At 36.8% G+C, this 22,180-nt stretch overlaps 1 protein-coding gene and 1 long non-coding RNA gene across 2 annotated transcripts in view; one reads left to right on the forward strand and one right to left on the reverse strand.

Annotated features, from left to right (window-relative positions):
* The window catches only part of LOC143174414 (uncharacterized), a 39,819-nt gene extending 20,071 nt beyond the window's left edge, over positions 1 to 19,748 (reverse strand). The window contains exon 1 of the long non-coding RNA XR_012998316.1: positions 19,643 to 19,748. This is a non-coding gene — a long non-coding RNA (uncharacterized LOC143174414). The remainder of the gene's footprint in view (positions 1 to 19,642) is intronic.
* LOC116425277 (lachesin) overlaps positions 1 to 22,180 on the forward strand; it is a 473,102-nt gene that overhangs the window by 435,905 nt on the left and 15,017 nt on the right. Inside the window, exons 8-9 of the mRNA XM_076366478.1 lie at positions 8,047 to 8,103; positions 9,168 to 9,254. Of these exons, the coding sequence (XP_076222593.1) occupies positions 8,047 to 8,103; positions 9,168 to 9,254 (144 nt within the window). The remainder of the gene's footprint in view (positions 1 to 8,046; positions 8,104 to 9,167; positions 9,255 to 22,180) is intronic.

The following is a 22,180-nucleotide window of genomic DNA, read 5'->3' on the forward strand; positions in this document are numbered from 1 at the left end:
TATTGCATAACACCTATACCTAATAAAATATTTAAATGACCCATAATATAACAATAGTTCAAATAAACAAATAGACTCGTGCAACGTCAAATCTGTTAATAAATGCATGCAAAGTCACATAAAATGGGCTTTCACGTTTATTGCTGCTCAATGAATACATTTTCTCGCAGTGTATCGTAAATCAGCCATTCGTGTAGTAATTACAATTATGGACGTCCATTCAAATTAATACGTAAATTCCGTGATACTAACTGTTTATTACTCGTTTATGCTGAATATCACTGTAAACGCTGCGCAACATTCATTGCAGCGAAGTTGTTTATTGCCCCAATTAGAACCTTCTATTAATACATAGGGTATTTTCAATTGATATGTGCCCATAATTATGAAAATGATATAAATTAAATATACAATCAATTTTTCGACATTTTCTAGACAATTGTCTTTAAATCTTCCCTAAAGTAACACTCACGAATATTTTTTCATTTCCCTCCCATGTTCCCTAGATTTTGGTATGTAATATCAGAAGATCTTTGATTTTTTCTTCTAAGACCATCCGTTATGGAAAAACATTTCCCATGTAGCCCTCCAAAAATTTCAACTGCAATAATTTTAACATTACCTTGTTGATCATAGTACCCATGGATTGTTGAGCTTCTTCTGATTAAAATGAGTCCAAACACGACATGAATCGGGAAATAAATAAATTTCATGGAAACGAACCTTTAATTTCAAAAATTACATTAAATTCGTAAATATGTTCCGATTCCCACCGTGTTTGGACTCATTTTAATCAGCACGATCTCAGAAGTTCATTAACACTACTTTTAAGAAGGTAAAATTAAATTGACTGCAGTTTAAATTTTCTTCATTACAAAAATAATTCACATAAATTTTCTCGAGAGTCCATTCATCCCTATTCAGACTTCTTCTTGATTCTACACCATGTGTATGGTCTATATTTTAAAAATTCTCGAAAATCATCTTATTCTCTGACCTATACATTAGCGTTGCCCTTAACGTAGCATGTAATTTCAAGCACAACAGCGTCGGTTAATCATTCGATTGCATCTGAAGAAGGCGCCACGGGTTGGCACGCAACTCGTTTCCCGCGCAATCGAGTCATCTGACTGCATTAGCGCAATTCATAAACACACTTAACCCACGGAAACGCGAAAGTAAGTCGGACCAGCGGCAATGAAACGAATAAAAAATGTCATGGTAGATAAGATAGGCATGACTGAGAATCTAATTTCGTATTATCAACCCCTTCCGTGCGATTTCATTGCGACAGATCAGATCTCCCTCCGCGATATCGTGTCTTCAATTATCGAGCCTTAAAGTCGACAACGAACAACAATCAAACGGGACTTTCGCAAACTTTTAGCGACCAGTTCCTGGGCTGATAGCATCTGGGTCGTAATCGTTGTAAAAATTTATAATTACGATCTCGATGGCGGACAAGTAACATGCTACGTCGTGTAACTTTAGGGGAACATGAGATTTACAGGATAGTTAGGTGGAAAACAAGCAAGATTGTAATGACAGAATTTGTAGTGGATGATTCAATTTGTATTAGATTATTCTGTAAATTCGTGCTGTTTTTTTTTTTTTATTGTTTAACACGTTGGCTACCAGGGTCACCGATGATCGAAGCTTCCAAATTGTTGAGGAACAATTACAATAAAAAACTTTAAATAAAAATATTTAGTAACATAAGTAGCTAGAACATAGCGTAATATTACTACTGTGGTATTAAATTATTAATAATTATTTTCAATATTACTTGCTTTTGTTATTAAAGTGTGAGTATTATTATTCAAAACGATAGTTGAATGACTTGTTAAATATATAATTCTTATAACTTCAGCTGTCATACAAATTTTACCATAAATTTTCATATGCTTTGTTATTTTATTTTACTGGTCTGTTAAGAAAGGAGTCAATCTCTGTTTCTCTTTACATACAGGGTGTTACTCTCTATAAACATAAAGAAAATTTCAGTTGCAGTAATTTTAACCTTCTCAGATATAGCACCAGTGAATTACTGAGACTATGCAGATTAAAATGAGTCCAAACACGATGGGAATCGGACTAGTTTCACCGATTTAATATAATTAACGAAATCAAAGGCTGATTTCCACCAATCGGTAAAAGCAGATAATCTAGTCACCATAAATGTATGAACGATTTATTCCATTGGATTGCTGAAGTTTCCCTAATTAGAACGAGTCCAAACACGCTACCAGTCGGACTAGTTTCACCGCTTTCATGGAAACGAGCCTTAATTTCGAAAATTACATTGAATTCGTAAAACTGGTCCGATTCTCATCGTGTTTGGACTCATTTTAATCAGGACAACCTCAGCAATCCACTCACACTACATTTGAGAAGGTGACGTTAAAGTTATTACAAGCAAATCGAACTACTTTCATCGACTTAACGAAATTAACAAAATTAAAGGTTCGTTTGCATCAAATCGGTAAAACTAGTCCGATTCCCATCGTGTTTGGGCTCATTTGAACCAGCACAATCTCAGCAATCCACTGACACTACATTTAAGAAGGCCAGACTAAAATGCATACAATTGAAATTTTCTTCATTGCATGTTTACATATACAGTATCGCTTCCAAGTCCTCGACCCTCGATGTCGGACTGCGTCATCCCATTTCGTTCATTGTACTCACTGTCTATCCCCGTCTACCAATATCAAGTTACACTGAACTCGAGACAGCGACTAAAGGTAGAGTTGCAACGGAATTTGGCAGATTCCTATGAAACCTAAGCACCACTGTTGCCACATATACAATCTTAAAACCGTACCGAGTGCCAACCGCGAAAATACTTCAACCCTCTATAGGCTCGTGTGACTTAGGAGTCACACGTCAACATAGCGAATTAAATTGACGTATTTAATGTTTTATTGCAAAATGACAAACGACATTAAATAATTAACCCACTTAAACTTTCATATACACAGGCGTTTACGTTCAACGTCATTGTAATTTCAAAGTTGCAAAATATATTCGTTTCAATAAAATTGTTGAAACTATTGAATACATTGTTAATTTGTATTCATATGTTGATATTTATTAATTTCGTACTGCATAAATTTTGTTATAATCACGAAGCAAAATTCGACCCATAGGGGGTTAAAATAATTACCTCCTTAATAGCACAGAGAATATTTTATGAAAAACACTGGAACATCCACGACCGTGTTCGAAGAAGAAAAGAAAGGGTAGGACGGTATCGATGATCTCGAGGGGTCGCAATTTGTAGGAAACATATTTTACGGTTAAAGAGTAGCTTTAAACGCGGCGTGCCTGGTTAAGGGGTGTTCCGATCGTAAAATTCGCTTCCCGTGTCGTCGGTTAGGCTTATCGCGGGGCCGCACGCGTCCAGAAAGATTATAACTTGTCAGGAAAATTGCTGGCAAGTGAGCTCTCGTTTCGCCGGCGCAATCTTCCCTACCGGTTACAAACTGGGTCGCATTCGGCCAACCGCGTGCCCGTAACAATTGATTTCCCGCGATAATATGACCCAGGCGACAACAGGAGTCCCGAAAGACACGGTAATCCACGCAAAGATGGCGTCCGATGGGAACTTGTGCCGCGAACGAGCCAACATTCGTTTTGAAAGTGGTTTAAGTCAATAATAAGTCCCTCCATTGTTTGCTCGGTTAAATTTCACTGTAGCATAGAACACTATAACGAATGCCCGAAGAAACTAAAGATAACTGTCACATTGTGGTACTGGTGGATTGCTGAAGTTTTCCTGATTAAAATGAGCCCAAACACGGCGGGAATCGGTTTAGGTTCGTTGATTCGGTGGAAACGAACCTTTAATTTTATTAATTTCGTTAAGCCGGTGAAAGTAGTACGATTTTCGTCGTGTTTGGACATATTTCATTTAGGACAGTCTCAGGAATTCACTGGGACTACATTTAAGAAGGTAACGTTGAAGTTGTTGCAAGCAAATCGGACTACTTTTACCGAATTAACAAAATTAACAAAATTAAAGGTTCGTTTGCACCGAATCGATGAAACTAGTCCGATTCGCATCGTGTTTGGACTCATTTTAATGAGAACAGTCTCGGGAATTCACTGGCACTACATTCGAGAAGCTAACATTAACATGACTGCAATTGAAATTTTCTTCTTTGCGTGTTTATGTTTAACTTCCTACCTCTATTCCACTCGGTATATCCAGACCAGAATAAGCTAATAAAGAAGATCAAAAAACCATCAGAAAATTAAAAAGTTATTTAGAATTGTAACCGTTATTAGGAATAATTTGATTTTTTTGGAAAATGGACTTAAATTTTGAGAAATAAACTGCTTGTGGGTTGTAGGCGTGTGCATATTCCACCGTCGGAAGACGTGTCCGACGGAAGACACTCTCCCGCCGCGAACTCGTTAATTTGCCCGCGAAACACGGCGTATGAATAATAAAAGGACGCCATTCGCCGGATCAATAATCACGGGGCTCACCGTGAGAACTCATTGAAGCCTGGATTTAAATTATTGCGCTTACCGAAACGCGTCCTGCCGAGGTTTTATTGCTTCCGCGGCGTCTCTGTGCTTTATCATTGTTTTAGATTATGTTTCTTTGGTTGCTCCTTTTGCCGTGCGAAGGGGGGCAGACAGAATTTCTATGAAACTTGAGTTTTTGGGGTAGTTAAGATTTAATTATGGTCTTGTTTTTTTAGGAAAATTGGTTTCTGTACTTCGAGTGCTTCCTATTTCTATAATTGACATTTTGGAAAGTTAGTTTTGGGTAATGGGTTTGTGCCTGTGTAAAATATGAATATTGAAACCAGTGAAATCTTTGTTTATAACTGACACTATTAATGAAATATTATAATGTAATATAATTTAAGGTAATATATGACTTCGCACTGTGGTCTCAGTGGTCAGATTCTAAGCTCAGGCCTACTGTCCAGTTCGCGCAACATAAAGTGGAGAGTGTCTCCTACAGATTCGCGATTGGATGTCTCGCTGCTGTGGAGGCGGGTAGGCGGGCCTACCGAGCGTCTGATTCCGCCCCTATGACGTCGCGTGCGCTGGTTCGTCATTGCACTCACGCCTACTAGTCGGCTACCACGTCAGGGAGCAGTAGAACATCCTCCGGAGTCGCGATTGGTCGGTAGGCGGGTCAACCGAGCGTCTGACTCCGCCCCTATGACGTTATTAGTGCTAATTGGCCGTGACGCTCACGCCCACTAGTCGGCTAGTACGTCAGGGAAGGCGGAGCGTCTCCTCCGGACTCGCGATTGGCCGGTAGGCGGGCCTACCGAGCGTCTGACTCCGCCCCTATGACACTACTAGTGCTAATTCGATACTGCACTCACACCCATTAGTCGGATAGCACGTCAGGAAGGGCGGAGCGCATTCTCCGGACTCGCGATTGGATTTTTCGGAGTTGAGGAGTGGGGTAGGTGGGGCTTCCGATCGACTATCTCCGCCCACATGACGTTACGAAAGTCAGGTTCCCTGCATTGGACGGTACGTGTGTACGTATTCAACAACGTGGAAAAAGAAACGACGCGACAACGAAATATGAGAGCAACAATAACATTTTTACAAGAAACTCACGGAACGATAGAAGCGATTAAGGCTTATCGCCAAATAAAGTCACCGGCCACATATTTGCATCATGTCCGGCCATGTAAACACGTCTACCAAAAAGTCCACTTTGTCATCCCATCCTATTTGCTTCCAGCAGCGAGGAGGCAACTTGCGGAATGCGACGTGCACTTTCCACACACGAGCAATCGCTTAGCGGTCCGTGACAAATAACGATGACTTTTTCACGATGGACGCGTCACGGTCTGATGCGAGTTAGTTTGCTCGTGGACGCCGCGGAATTTCGCGCGAGTAATTTAGACGATTTCCTTTCGCGACGATCGCCAACGGAATTACCTCTAATTCACGGGGTGGGTGCCTAATGTGATATGAAATATATGCTTTATCTTCTTTTTTTCATTTTATTTATTTATTGATGCTGCTATTAAGGAAAATAAAAACAGATGAATATAAATGTGGTTAGTTCTGACGTAGGTAGCGTTTGAAAATAATGTGAACATATTTGACATTTACAAAGTATCATAATAAAATATAAATATCATTATAAATAAATTTAAAATTAATTTATATTATATGTGACGTTCGACTGGACAGGCTATATTTTCAGGTTTCAAACATTCAAGACTTTAAACAAAATATGAATAATAAAATGTCAATAAATATTGTATATCTCAAGATATAAGATCAGTAAATCATAAATTTAACAAGAACGTGTAATTTCAATTCACTGTGCTTTATTATATTAATTGCTATGATAGTTTCCCTTGTTAGGTTATAAACAAACGTCATATGGGAAGTGGTATGAACAATATTTTATCAGATAACATAATGTTTGCGATGATTCAAAAGTTATTCTAAAATCTGAAATTCATTCCGTATTAGAAAAACTTTCGGCACTCATAATGTATACGCAGCTGACTTGACTCCCATCCTTGTTGAATCTGAATACTTGCAGAATTATAGAGAGGAATCTAACTCCGTCTTAACCTCTACCTTAAAGAACCTAAGAAACTTGTATCTATTCACTTACACACCGATTTCAATTTAATTTAAGAAAAGGACAGTTTCTCGTAATATAATTGACACGTGTCTTGCAACTCATCGGAATTTAACAATAAATTTATATATTAATAACAGCTTTGCAACAAATTTATGTACTGATTTTACCCTCTCAACTGCATCAACTGTCGAGATTTTTCCGATTAAAATGAGCCCAAACACGACATAAATCGGTCTACTTTTACCCATTCATGGAAACGAGCCTTTAATTCCAAAAATTACATTAAATTCGTGAAACTACTCCAATTCCCACCGTGTTTGGGCTCGTTTTAACTGGGACAATCTCAGCAATCCACTGACACTAGAATTGAGAAGGTAACATTAAAATTCCTGCAACAGAAATTTCTTTCATTGCACTTAACGTTACCTTCTCAACCATACCACTAATGGAATGTTGAGATTTTTCTGATTAAAATGAGTCCAAACACGACATGAATCGGTCTACTTTTACCCATTCATGGAAACGAGCTTTTAATTCCGAAAATTACATTAAATTCGTGAAACTACTCCGATTCCCACCGTATTTGGACTTGTTTCAATCAGCACAACCTCAGCAACACACTGGCACCACATTCAAGAAAATAAAATCGAAACAAATAAATTTAATATTTCCTTTCACGCATCCTCTAACATTTTTTCTATTATTTACTATTTAAATCTCCGGCTACTAATAAACTCAACACCCTATACCAATGGGTTACCAACAATCTCCAATGCAAAACACACCGAATCAAGTATCCGCACCCTAAGTCCTAACCAAGACCTAACCAGTACCTAACCAAGCCCTAACCAGTCACTTGCCAGCCTCCTCCACTTGAAAACCGGCCCACAGCTCGAAACGCGAGCCACCGTAACAAACTACGACGATCCATCAAACGTATCACTGCGGCCAATACACTCGATACTCCCCCCTCCCACACACACACACACACACACACGCACCCACAATTACCCCGATCCCCAGCTGCAGCTACCACTAAACCGTGACTACGACTTCCGGTAGGATGACGCGTACGCAGGACGGTATTACGAATAATTATTCAAGTATATTCACCGGGCCGGCAAGATGGAGAAGGGACGAGCAATGGAAAGGGGTGTAGGGTGGGTCGAGGGGGGGTGGGTAGCCTGTAAAATATGATCCGGAGTTTGGCTGGCCTGCCCGACGCCACGGTGGCTAATACGTTTGAGGGCGAAGTTAGTAACAGGTGGCGCGATCCATAACGGTCCCTGCAACCCCCGACCACCCCCTGACGCATCCCACACCACCCTCCACCGTGATCCTGTCTTTCTTCGTGGAAACTAGCCCCCGGTGTTGGTTCTAACGGGTACACGCGCCTACACCAGAAAACGGGGGAAGAAACTTTAATTAAAAATAAAAACTTGTTTCTTTCGTTGCAGAGTCCCTGCCGCCGAGCACCAGCCCCAGTCCGTCCACCACGGAGTTGCCGAAGAAAGGTAAGCTCGTAAACCTCCCTTAATCGCGGGGAAAATAATATTTCATCCCCGCGGAAGCGCCGACATGGCGTGCTTCTATTTTTTCTCGATACCGCTTCGAGAGCCCTCGTTGCAGCCTCCACTCTACCGCTCTGGCTGATCTTTCCTCTTGCTCGCACCGCGTTCAAGCCGGTGGATTCTGAGCGCGCCTCCTTCGTTTTCACTTCTTTCTGCTCGTAATTTAGTTGCGAAGTTTCGCGCGGTGAATATCGTGTATCGCGGAGGGATTGTCCTTCGAAACTCGTTTTTGATACGTGGGGCTGGAGTGGGTTTTGTGCGGGTTTTGAGAGGAGTTTTGTGGGTTTGTGGGACTGTTGAGTTTGGCATTTGTGTTATTCATAGTGATAGATTAATATTCACTGTATTGGGATTAGTGTAGTGGAATTAGGGGATGGAGATAGAAAATTAATATAGTGAACAGAAAAGGGATGAGTGAGAATCTTCTCAGTGGTAGTAGCAATAGAATGTAGAGATTCTCCTGATTAAAATGAGCCCAAACACGATAGGAATCGGTTAAGTTTTATGGATTGGTGGTAACGAGCCTTAATTTTGAAAATTAAGTAGCTCGATTTGTTTGCAGTAACTTTGATGTTACCTTCTCAAACGTAGTGCTAGTGAATTTCTATGATCGTTGCTGTTAAAATGAGTCGAAACACGATGTGAATCGGTCTAGTTTTATGGATTGGTGGAAAGGAGCCTTTAGTTTTGAAAATTACACTAAATTTTTCGACCTCGTTTGATTCCCATCGTGTTTGGGCTCATTTTAATCGGGTGAATCTCAGGAATTCACTGACACTGTATTTGGGAAGGTAAGAAGAAATTTCTATAACACCATAAAAGTTTATATATCTTCGACTGGTTAAAACCAATAGATGTATAGGAAACACACTCCTCCTATCTATTATTAAACGTAATAAGTCTTCTTTCGTATAACATGGTAAATGTACAAGAATCCTACAAGTAGAATAATTTTTACCATATTCGTTCTTCAAAATAACTAATTCAATGCAAAATTTTCTGTGCAGATTGGGAGCTGATGGCTGAAATAAATAATTCTGTTTACGGAAACCCAAGCTCCTTGACGATTCACAATGAAAGGAACACGAAAAATGGTAAGTTTGCTTCTAATTTATTAATTCTCATTCGTTCGCTGGAAACTCAATTCATATCACATAAACTGAAATTCACTAAAGACAAATAATAACAAATCATTATATATTCTTAGTTAATCACTTGTTCCTCGAATTTCATTTTCAAACAATAATTTCTTCAATCATACATCAATACAACCTTCTATCCAAGATGGAAGTGAACATAACCTAAAAATCAAAGGCATTTATCTCAATAAACATATTATATGAGAAAATAATGTTCCTCTATACAATAATAAATAAACATACTCAGACATGGCTAATAAATATTTTATATACTAACAACGAGGAGTCATAAGATAAAAAAAAAATTATTAAAATAAGAATAAAATAATGCAAAATAGACCACATAAACAATAAGTTAATAAATAAAATAACTTAAATATATAAGAAAGTAAAAAAACGACAGTACAAGTAAAATCAATGCAACAAACAAAGAGAATGAAATAAAGTATAAAAACGAAGTATCAGATGGCTAAAGTGTGTCTCGGTTAGGTCACATAACCTCGAAATACTACGATTTCCATTTAATCTGATAGCATTGAACCAATTTCGCTACGACACGAGGGGAAAAAACCGTGGAGAAATCACACCTACACAGAAATATCGCGGGACTTAGATGGAAGCAAATGTAAATGGCAAAAAGTTGCTCCGGCTCGAGTCTACCAGCGAAACGCATTCTCTTCAATCTTGATCTTTTTTCGAAGAACGCATCGATCACCCGGATACCTCTCACGGGAAACTCGGGAAAGGGTGCAGCGAGGCGGAAACGCAACAAAAATGTAATAATGCGATAAAGTTAGCAGTCAAATAAAGAAAAATCTCTTGAACCGTGCATTCGAGGTTCTCGCGAATCGAATTGCTTCTGCAGGTGATTCCATGGCAGTTCTAAAAGGGAATTGATTGCCTGAACGTCAACGATTCCGCTTCTTTTATTCTGATTACTTTTATTATCATATTGTGAATATATAGTGTGTCAATTTTATATGTCATTGGAATTAAATCATGAATTATTTGTTATTTAACAATGTCATATTTTTATCTATAATTTCAATTAACTCATGAATTATTTTAGTGTTCAACTTTTGCTCTAAATAGTCTTCAACGGTTGAAGGTTCGCTTTTACTGGTTCAACTTTTACCCTCAACTGGTTCAACTTTTGTCCTTAATAGTGTGTTCAACAGTTGAAAATTCACCTTCACTGTGTTCAACTTTCACCGTTAATAATGTCTTCAACAGTTGAAAACTTCTGCACTCAAAATTAGCTCCTTTCGATTCAACAAAGGAATACCTGTCCTCGAACTTACATATCGAATACCACCAAAAATTTAAGTCCTGTTTCCACAAAACGCATTGAAAATTTTTTTAACCTCTATTTTCACAAAAACCATTAAAAGTACTGACCATCAGAAACCATACACTTCATACGTCACAACATAACAATTGTTTCAATGAATATACAATTTACGGTATGAAGATTGAAATTTAGAATTGAAATTCGGAATCGTTCGCTTCGGTGTAATCATGTGAGACTAATTCTACGCTCGCGGTAATTAATCCCTACGTTGTCTGACGTTTACAACTTCTTCCAAGGATTCTTAGAATCAATGGCCGCTTTGAGGGCAACTTTAAGGAGCCGAGAAGTTAGAAACTTCGGGAATTAAAGTAAATCTATCAAACAAAGGAACACGCTTAGAGTACCTACTCGAAGGAGCCTGAAGTGTTCAATTAACCTCGTATAACAAGTGATCGTATAATTTCACTGTAATTAATTTGTAGCTATTAATTAGGAGTTCGTCGTGATGCAATAGTTACTATTGAATTCTGTCCCTGGCTTCGTATATTGTTCAGTAAATATCGTTATAAACACAATACTGATAATTAATATAAGTGTATTAATATCAATGTTCGTAATTACAAATTAATTGTACCACTGATGTCAGTATTATTAGATTATTTAATTACAATGTTTCCAATGAAACAAACTTGGAAGTACACTGAAAACAATGTTTAATTCTTTAAGGTGTAAATTAACAATGTTTTCAGTTTTAATAATTGTATTGAAAGTTAAAGTTAATTAATCACTTCATCCCACTTTGCTATGGGAAATAAAATAAATTAATAAGATGATAATACATTTCATGTGATTTTAAATTCACACAAGCTTATAGAGGGTTAACAAACCATACAAAATTTTGCAAGCAACAATTTCATTCCAAAAATAAATAAAAAATCACAACTAACCAACAAAACCCAAATAACTGATTTCGTCGTCCACTGATGTCAAAATAGCCATGAAAGTCAACGACACACTAAAATCCGCTGAGTCCCACAAATAGCAGCCAAAAGACCCAGAACCGAAGGAAAAATTCCCAAAACCTAGCAAACAACAAATCCAACTCGAGTTTCGCCTGACTCGAACAAGCGGATCACGAGAACCCAAACAATAGAGGAGGCCAAACCCTGAAAACCAGGGAACACCAAAGAACCCAGGAAGCGCATGGGGACAACAAGTGAAAACCTCGTGAAAGTAGAAGTAGATGTTTATATACGTGTAAAATCTGAAGAACTATAGGGAGAAGAAGGGTCGAGCGACGGGGCGGGGGTCGAGGATCGAGAGCTGATGGGGGACCTGTAACATCAATATTTCATGTATGCTAACACGCCAGAACTAATAATGCACCAGCTAGGAAGACCCAAGAATAATATCAGCCACCGGCGTGCTCCGTGCTCCCCCTCCACGGCCATCCCATTCTCCCCGTGTCGCTAACCCCAACCCCCTGATCCAGTCCTTCGAACCCTTAAGGGGTGACGCCACTCTGGAGGTCGAGGAATAAGATGGTTTTCGAGAATTTTTAGAATAAAGACCACACGTGGTGTAGAATGAAGATTAAGAAGTCTGAATACGGATGAATGGATTTTCGAGAATGTTTAAGTAAATTATTTTTGTAACAGATATGTTAACGTGCAATGAAGAAAGTTTCAACTGCAGTCAATTTAACCTTAGCTTCTTAAATGTAGTGTTAATGGATTTCTGAGATCGCGCTGATTAAAATGAGTCCAAACACGAAGGGAATCGGCCCATTTTTACGAATTTAATCTAATTTTCGAAACTAAAGGTTCGTTTCCGTGAAATTTATTTATTCCTCGATTCATGTCGTGTTTAGACTCATTTTAATCAGCCCGATCTCAACAGCCCACCAGTCCAATGACCAACAAGTTAACGTTATAATGACTCAATTAAAATTTTATTCATATATTTTCATTGACGCGTGCCTCACCACTCTAAATGACAACACCACCCTAGAACTCCAAAAACAAAAATCTCCATTAATCCTCAAAAAAACCACAAGCCACAAAACCAAGAACAAAGAAACTACATCGCATACACCCTCACTAAAGTCCGTTTCCATAGAAAAATTTCCAGTCAACTCGACCGCTCAGTACTTCCGGCGTTAGGCCTTTCTCCGTTGCACGCGCGGCGGCACGAACGGGCTGTCCTCTCGTCCGTGCTAAATTTAATCTAACAAAGTGCGAGAACCTTTTCGAAAATTCGTGTCTCGTTGGCCCGGGCCGCCCCCGTCGTCCCGAGCTGCCTCGGGGCTGCATCTAAGCTGCAGCGTCGTCGACGGAGGAAGATGGCGCGGGGGGGAAAGACAAAGAGCCCGGGACAGGAAGGTATGCGACATCGGGCTCGTAAGTCCGGACACGCCGTGTTCCTCCTTGTTTCTCTCTTTCCAGCGCGACGGGGGACGGGGGTGGGGTGGGGGCGTGCTGACAGAAGAGGAGGGGGTGAGGTTTGTAATTGGCGCAACATCTGCGGTCTGCGGGGTGGCATTAATGTTTGCTCCCCCTCGACGCTTCCCCGCTGGAGACCCCGGCTCTTTGTCAGCCCTCCCCCGCCCCCGCCCTCGCCGCCACCCCCCGGCCGCGATTTCCTTCTCATTTCTTTCCTTTGATTTCTTTTCCCAGGTTTTGTGCCTTTCTTCTAGCCCCGTTGTTCTCGAATTGAGTCGCGAGCAATTTCTTCTCGGCAACTACTTGTCGCGGGCCAGCCTTCCGGGGGTTGGTAATTGTTTAATTAACGGGTTGCCAAGTGGATTGGACGGTGGTGACGGGAGGTGGGGGTGGGAACGGTGACGTTGGTTTGATTAGCGGTGCTCTTTTTTGGAGGCTTCTTGTTGGATGGCTGGGGAGGTTTGATGTATGGATTTGGACTTGGGGTGGGTTCAAGGGGAGGTTTCTGTGAGTAGTTTTAGTGGGAATTATAGTTATTGGGTTTTTAGTGGGTTTGTTGGGAGTGTTTAATTGTACGTTGTGTATATTGGGTTGTGACGTGTGTATTAGGTTTTTAAGTTAGGTTGAAGGGAACATCAATTTTTTTTGTGAGTAGTTTCAGCAGAAATAATAATTATTGGATTCTCAGTGTAAATTTCTTGGAAGTGTTTAATTGTATATTATAGGTTCACATAAAAATCAAATGCCTTTATTTCAATTCTCACAACACTAAAATCAGCATTAACTTAACACTATTAATAAATAATTTCTCACTTACTATTCATTTTCACAAAATAACCCAAAAATAAAATTTAACAACATTCCATCAAAAAATTTCAATATTCTCTAGTCATTTATCAACAACTATATATTGTATAATTTCCAACGTGTCACGATATTAACAGCTTCCATTTCAAAATTCCAATTTTCACAATCGCTTCGAGTTTCCATTTAATCGATCATTCTCATTTTTTAATCGACACGAAACGAAATTGTTTTCTTCTTATTTATTCGTGTAATTCCATCATTTTACAAATTCCTCTACAACCGTACCATTTGATCTTTTTTGAATTTCTCATTTCATTCCCTTCTCATTCCAACTTCTGCGCCACTCAACATTTTGTTCTCCTTTCACCGTGTTCTCCCCTTTTGATTTCTCGCGTGTATATACCTCGCGGCCTCCTCCCTTCTGTTTCATTGTTTTCTTTGCCCGTGATATTATGATTCCCTGAATCTTGATATTGCTTTAAAAAGCGTAACGTATTTCTTCGGGTTACTTTCCCTGCTCAGTTACCCAATATTCTTTTATGCCTGTAGCATTCTTTAAAGACACAATTATGGAAATAAAATTTATTTCTTTTGTGGTATTCGTGTATATATCTGCTTGTTCACTATATTAACAAAAATTAGTTTGAACTCATCGTAATGAAAGTTTATTATACACAATTAATACAAAACTACATTAACATAAAATATTGAGATAAATAAATACTATATCTATAAACAAAAACAATATCTATAGCATTAATTTCATTTTCATTATACAAACTATAGAATGACTACCCCCTAAAAAATCTCATTAATTTCATAATTACATTATCCACACAATTAATGCAAAATTACATTAACATAAAGTATTGAAATAAAATAACTTTGTTGCTTAAATTACATATACTTCCTTTTTAAATTAATTCTAAATAAACACTTTGCAATAACAATATCTATAGCATTAATCTCATTTTCATTATGTAAACTATATATACATGTATTAACTAACATACAAGTTTTATCAATTCGTCTCAAAAAATTTCTACAACTAATTAAAAAAATCTTTAGTAAATCTTACACTAGAACTGTTTAAAATACAACACTGCCAACGAATCTATTAACATATACATCTCATTAACATCTCAAAAAGTCTCCACAACTAATTAAAAGATTTAGAAAATCTTACACTAGAATTATTCAAAATACAACACTGCCAACGAACCTATTAACGTATACATCATTAACACCTCAAAAAAATCTCCACAATTAATTACAAAAAACTTTAGAATTATACTAGAATTGTTTAAAATACAACACTGCCAACGAATCTATTAACATATACATCATTAACGTGTCAAAAAATTTCCACAACTAATTAAAAAAAATTTAGAAAATCTTACACTAGAATTGTGTAAAACACAGCACTGATAACGAACGTATTAACGTATAAATCTCAATAACACCTCAAAAAACCTCCACGACTAATTAAAAGTAATCTTCACATCATGAAATCTCATACCAGAATCATTCAATAAATTACAAAACACGTCGATCCCTCGTCATCGCACAGTTCACTCCCCCGTTTCAATCCATCTCCATTAATTAATTCCCACCGTAGGAGATAAGGGGACAATTAACAATCGTTTCCCCGAGAAGCTCGGAGCCGATTGGCCGTGCGTTACATCTATTGCGTTCGACGCGTATTAACCAACAGATCGTTGGGCAACAACGAAATTATACGCGGCCGCATTAATTACCCCCTCGCCGCCGCAATAACCGTTTACCGGCACGATAATTGTTTGATCGAATAATTCGGCAAATGAAAATTTAATTAGCTGCTCCACCCCCACCCCCCTTTCAAGCATTGCTGGAAAATATCGGAAAATTCCCGGTTGATCATTGTTCTGTTTATAATCGGGTATTCCTCCGATACATATTCAACGTCGAGGCCTAATTAGTCACCCTCCCACATTTTTCATTAGCCCGGACGCACACGCAATTAGTCGAGTTCCGTTCGATTTTCGTTTATGCTCGGATCGCCACGGCGACAAAAATAACATTGCGTTAATTAACGGGCCTGTTAATTTAGGTTTCCTGTAATAAACCTGTTCGTGCGTATGCGTTTTAAGGGTTGAAAAATATTTGTTCCATTGTGAATATTAAATGTGTGCGGGGCTTGTGAGTGGTTTTCCTGATGTGATGATTAAAATGATTCATGTTTGTCTTTGTTTGTTGATGGGGTGTTTTTCTGACGAGTGGTTCAATCAGTATGGGATGTTGATTTCTGAGGGGAGCGTTGACGTTTAAGGGGTTAATAAATTATTGTGTGATGGGTGATTTGGGAGGTGAATCATGACTGTGTACTATAGTATGTACTATAGTATATACTATAGTATATACTGTGTACTATACTGTGTACTATACTATATACTATAATATATACTGTGTACTATACTATGTATTATAGTATATACTGTGTACTATACTATGTACTATACAACATACTATACTATGTATTATAGTATATACTGTGTACTATACTATGTACTATACAACATACTATACTATAGTGTATATATTCTATATACTGTGTACTATATTATGTACTATACTATATACTATACTATAGTATATTCTGTATACTATGGAATATACTATATACTATACTATATATTATACTATAGTCTATTCTATATACTATGGAATCTACTATATACTAAACTATATATTATACTATAGTATATTCTATATACTCCACAGTATATAGAATATACTATTCAATTAAACGTTGATTATTTGAAAACATCCCTATATTACAAATAATATTACATAATTCGTTGATATTCAACTGTATAAACATTCAACAATAATAATGCAATTCAATGATATGATTTAATATTATATTTTTCCCATTTCCTGGAGCAATAACCCTACTAGTTTTAGCTACGAGTCACCACTGCCCACCCCATTTACAATATTCCACATCCCTCTTTTCTTCTTCTCCGTCCATATCTACCTTATTCCACTACTTCATTCATCACAAAAAATAAAATAATACAGTAACATTTACAACACTTACAAAACAATCACATCATCTCAATGACACCAACCCCCAACCCCGAATAACCCGAATCACCCCAAAAACCCCCAAAATTCACCTTAAACGTATTTCCACCTTGAATTTTCTATTCCACCGAGGCGTGAACGAGTTAATTACTTAATCGCGAGAAGCCAGAGGTTATCGATGTAGGATGTAAGCACTGGGAACCGAGTCAGAGAACGATCACCAGCGATCGGAGATTTAATCAGCCCCGGTGTTGATTTCGCTGACGCATTCGAGGCATTTCACCCACATTTCCTCACGGTTCACCGACAGCCGTTGCCACGTGTGCGCGCGCGCGCGTAGTCGCTTTATCTATATGCAAGCATGCGACTAAGCCAATCTCTGTACGTTCTCCTGCAGAATTACAGGCGAACAACGGTTCCCGGGGGAATTAAGGGACACCTAAGTGTGTATGCGGTCTGGAAGATGTCACGATACTCCGACCATACTCTGGTACAGCTGCCATTGTAACTATGGGGTGACGCATTACCCTCTGATACATATTCTCGCCGCGTGCAGACATTCACGAAACAAAAGAGTGATTTGAAATATTGCGGACGGGACGGGAGTGGGTTTCGTTGAGATGATGCGATTGTTTTGTAAGTGTTGCAAATGTTAGTGTATTATTTTATTTTGTGCGGTGTATTGATGAATGAAGTAGGGGAATGAAGTAGATGTGGATGGGGAAGAAGAAAAGGGGGTTTAAAATATTGTAAATGGGGTGGGTTATGCTTCAATTCTTGTTTGTTTGTTTGTGCTTTCATTTTTGCTTGTTTGTTTATGCTTCAATTTTTGGTTGTTTGTGCTTCAGTTTTTCTTTGTTTGTTTATGTTTCAATATTGGTTTTTTGTTCAAGCTTTAATTTTTGTTTGTTTGTTTGTGCCTCAGTTTTTCTTTGTTTGTTTATGTTTCAATATTGGTTTTTTGTTCAAGCTTTAATTTTTGTTTGTTTGTTTGTGCTTTAATTTTTGTGTTTTGTTTATGTTTTATGTTAGGGAACAATATCTTCAATTATTGGAGAGAAAAGCTGGTGAAGCTAAGTTGCTTTTAAGTGTTTTCTGATTTTTGTTAATTTTAATTGAATAAATAATATCCTTTTTACTTATTCGACGATTTACTCGTTTTTTAGGTTAGAAAGCCTTACTTTCTATAGCTTCTCAAAATATATAAGGTTAAGGTAGCATACAGAATATTAATTTTCTTAAGTTTTCCTTTCTAGACTTCAGCATTGGCTTCTGAACGACGCGATTGATAAAGAAGAAAGTCTTCTAGTAGTTTTAGTATCAATACTTTGATATTTTTTATTGAATTGCATTTCAAATCTCTAAAATGAAAGTCATGCTCTTGAAAATAATGATTTCTCAATACATTTCTCTACTGAAATGTACTCGTTTCTACAAAGAAATAACACTGTTAATTTCTGCATTATCGTAGCTGTGTAATTATCTGTTCATTCATTAGTATGTTATTACCAATTATCGATTCATCCTTAATATTACACTAATAATAATCAATATATGTATTTTTCAATGTATACATGCACTCTAATTGAGATTTTTACTGTTAATTATATTTTCTTATAAAAGAACACTAATTAAAAGAAAAACATAACCAAATTCCATTGTCAAATGGTGGCAACATTGAAAACAATTATTAAAAATTAATTAACCATTCAACAAGCACAATAATATAAAATTCCTCGCTAATTTCTATTTCCTGTTCTCAGAACAGTTTAATTGACTCCCCACTTCAATTAATTATATTTTTTCATAAAGTGAAAAAAACCTAACCTCAACAAGCCCGCCACTTATTTATGGCGTCTTCCGAAAGGAAACGCGACGATTCGTATTCAATCGGGACGGCTAATTGAAATGCACATAGGCGGATGGAACTAATGTGACCACTTGTTGAATCAGACTGTGTGTTTAGGTTATCAAGTATTTAGTTCTCGAATTATTGCAGTTCGCCGAAGATACAATTATTTATCTTTGTACTCTGTGAAACCAGTCGTTTACCACAATGTTGAATCGAACACATTTGTATCGGTGACAGTGTTAATTGTGAATAGAACATCCTATTTGTATAATATTCGTTTAAATTATATAATTTTTACAAACATAATACAGATCTCTATTTTTAAACAAACATTTGTTATTGTTGGGAATACAGGAGATTATTATATTTTATTATCAATAAAAAAATCCTATTTGTATAATATTCATGTATATTATATAATTTCAACAAACATTGCACATATCTCTATTTCTAAACAAACATTTATTAGTATTCCATCTATTCTGCTATATAAATTTTTGGTCAGCGAATACAATAGCCATTTGTATTATATTATCAATAAAAATTCCTATTTCTATAATATTCATATATATTATATAATTTCAACAAACATAGTACATATCTCTATTTCTAACCAAACATTTATTAGTATCCCATCTATTTTGCTATATAAATTCTTGGTCAGCGAATACAACAGCCAATTATATTTTATTATTAATAAAAATTCCTATTTCTATAATATTCATTTATATTTTATAATTTAACAAACACAGTACATGTCTCAATTTCTAACCAAACATTTTTTATTCTTAGGAATGCAACAGCCATTTGTATTTTATTATCAATAAAAAATTCTATATGTGTAATATTCATTTAAGTTATATAATTTAACAAACATTGCACATACCTCAATTTCTAACCAAACATTTATTAGTATCCCATCCATTTTGGTACACAAACTTTTGGCCAGCGATACAACGGGCAATTGCCAACCTAATTCCACTGGTTCTCCCTATTACCTTCGATTGTATAGATTTCGAGAATGGTAGATATCTGGATTGACTTAACCGCGCGTGTCAACATGTTGCACATACTATTGTGTGCGTGCGTGCGTGCCGACTGGCTTAATATTCGCCAAATGGGGATGGAAAGACGGATTGAATTGGGTCAGTCCTGCCACAAAGTCGATCATAGCGGACGTTGGAAAATCATCTCGCTGAAATGCCGCCAGCTAATTACGTTCGAGGCCATTACGACGCTTGATATCGCGAATCATGTCCCGACGAATATTTCAATAGAAACGATACTCTAACCGAGCAACAGATTCCCTAAAATTCGACCTATGACTGGAAATGTTACTGACTTTTCATTCTCATTGCTTGTACTTTGTTTTTTATGGAATGGTTATGGTTCATTTTCAATGAATTATTTTTAATGCATTCTTAAATGAATTTTTTAATTGGGAATTGTTTTAGTGAAACTTATACTGTCTGTGTTAGTATCAGTAAGATTTTTTTTAGGGATTTTTTATGAAAGCTGTCGCAGTATTTATTTTTAATTAATTATTTTGTTCGACACTATAGTATTGTAAATTTTCTTTGTTGCTGTTGAATACATTGTCAACTATATATTTGTGAAACTTATGCTGTCTATGTTGGTATTAATAAGAAGATTTTTTTTAGTAGGGATTTTTTGTGAAAGCTGTTACAGTATTTATTTTCAATTAATTATACTATTTAGTATTGTTGAATGAATTGACAATTACATATTTGTGAAACTTATGCTACCCATGTTGGTATTAACAATAAGAAAAAATTCTTAGAGATAGATATATTTTTAATAGGGATTTTTTGTGAAAACTGTTGTTGTATTTATTTTCAATAAATTATTTTGTTCGATTCTATAGTACCATAAAATTTCTTTTGTTACTGTTGAATGCATTGACAATTACATATTTGTAAAACTTATGCTACCCTTATTAGTATTAACAATAAGGAAAGGTTCTTAGGAAAAGATATATTTTTAATAGGGATTTTTTGTGAAAGCTGTTGCGTTATTTATTATAAAAAAGGATATCGCTCTAGGGGATCTATTATTTTTAGTATTACGTGAATTAGATTATTCAGTACCTATTTTTCAATATAAAGAGTGAAAAGGTAATGTCCTACTAACAATTGGCAATATTGAAATTAAGATACTTTCCATCAGTAACTTCTGGTTGTACCTATAGTAGTATTTTAATGGCGCGACAGTTGGTAAGTGAATGGCGTTGCGTTGCAAGGTAAGACCACGTTTCGTCAATTATTGTTGGAATTGAGAATGGTATTATCTTATAAAGTAACGCTGTGTGATTGAGCCAGTGAAAAGTGGATGAGTGGGAAGTGAATTCTGAAGAAATGTGGATCGGTGTGTGTCATATTAAATATATAGTACAGTGTTATAGAGAATGTGTGGACCATGTGCAGAGTGCGTAGAGCGTGGGTAGAGAGTTACAGACTCTTTGTGATAAAATTGTTGATTTCTTGCTAGGTAAGTAACATTCGGTGTTTCTTTAAATATGTGTGAAATACATGGAAGTATTTGATTTGTAAAAGTGTGAATTTGGGTTAAGAAAAAATAGAGAATGTTGGGAGTGCCATAGAGTGTACGGAATAGAGAGGGTTTAGAGAGTATATTATAGAGGGTGTTATGAAGAGAGTCATAGACAGTGTAGTATAGAGGGTGTTAGAGAGTATATTATAGAGAGTGTTATGAAGAAAGTCATAGACAGTGTGGTATAGAGAGTTTTACAGAGAGTGTGATAGAATGCAGTACAATATAGTGGTGTGAAAGTGTTATAGAGAGCAGTGCAATATAGAGTGTTGTGAAAGTTTTATAGATGGCAGTGAAGTATAGAGTGTTGTGAAAAAGTATTATAGAATATAGTGTAATATAGGCTGTTGTGAAAGAGTGTTATATGGTGCAGTGCAATGCAGTGTTGTGAAGGAGTGCTATAAAGTGCAGTGCCATATAGAGAGTTATGAAAGAGAGATTATTATAGAGAATGTGGTATAGAGAGTGCCTCTAGTATGCAGTACAATATAGAGTGTTGTGAAAGTGTTACAGAGTGCAGTGCGATATAGAGTGTTAAGACAGTGTTCTAGAGTGCAGTGAAATATACAGTGTTGTGAAAGTGTCTCTAGCGTGCAGTGCAATATAGAGTGTTGTGAAAGTGTCTCTAGTATGCAGTGCAATATAGAATGTTGTGAAAGCGTTTTCTAGATTGCAGTGCAATATAGAATGTTGTGAAAGCGTTTTCTAGATTGCAGTGCAATATAGTGTTGTGGAAGAGTCTTCTAGAGTGCAGTGCAATATAGTGTTGTGGAAGTGTTATAGAGTGCAGTGCAGCATAGAGAGTTCTGAAGGAGTGCTATAGAGTGCAGTGCTATATAGAGTGTTGTGAAGG

This window comes from Nomia melanderi, chromosome 1 (genome assembly GCF_051020985.1).
Source record: "Nomia melanderi isolate GNS246 chromosome 1, iyNomMela1, whole genome shotgun sequence".
In the NCBI taxonomy this organism is placed as follows: domain Eukaryota; kingdom Metazoa; phylum Arthropoda; class Insecta; order Hymenoptera; family Halictidae; genus Nomia; species Nomia melanderi.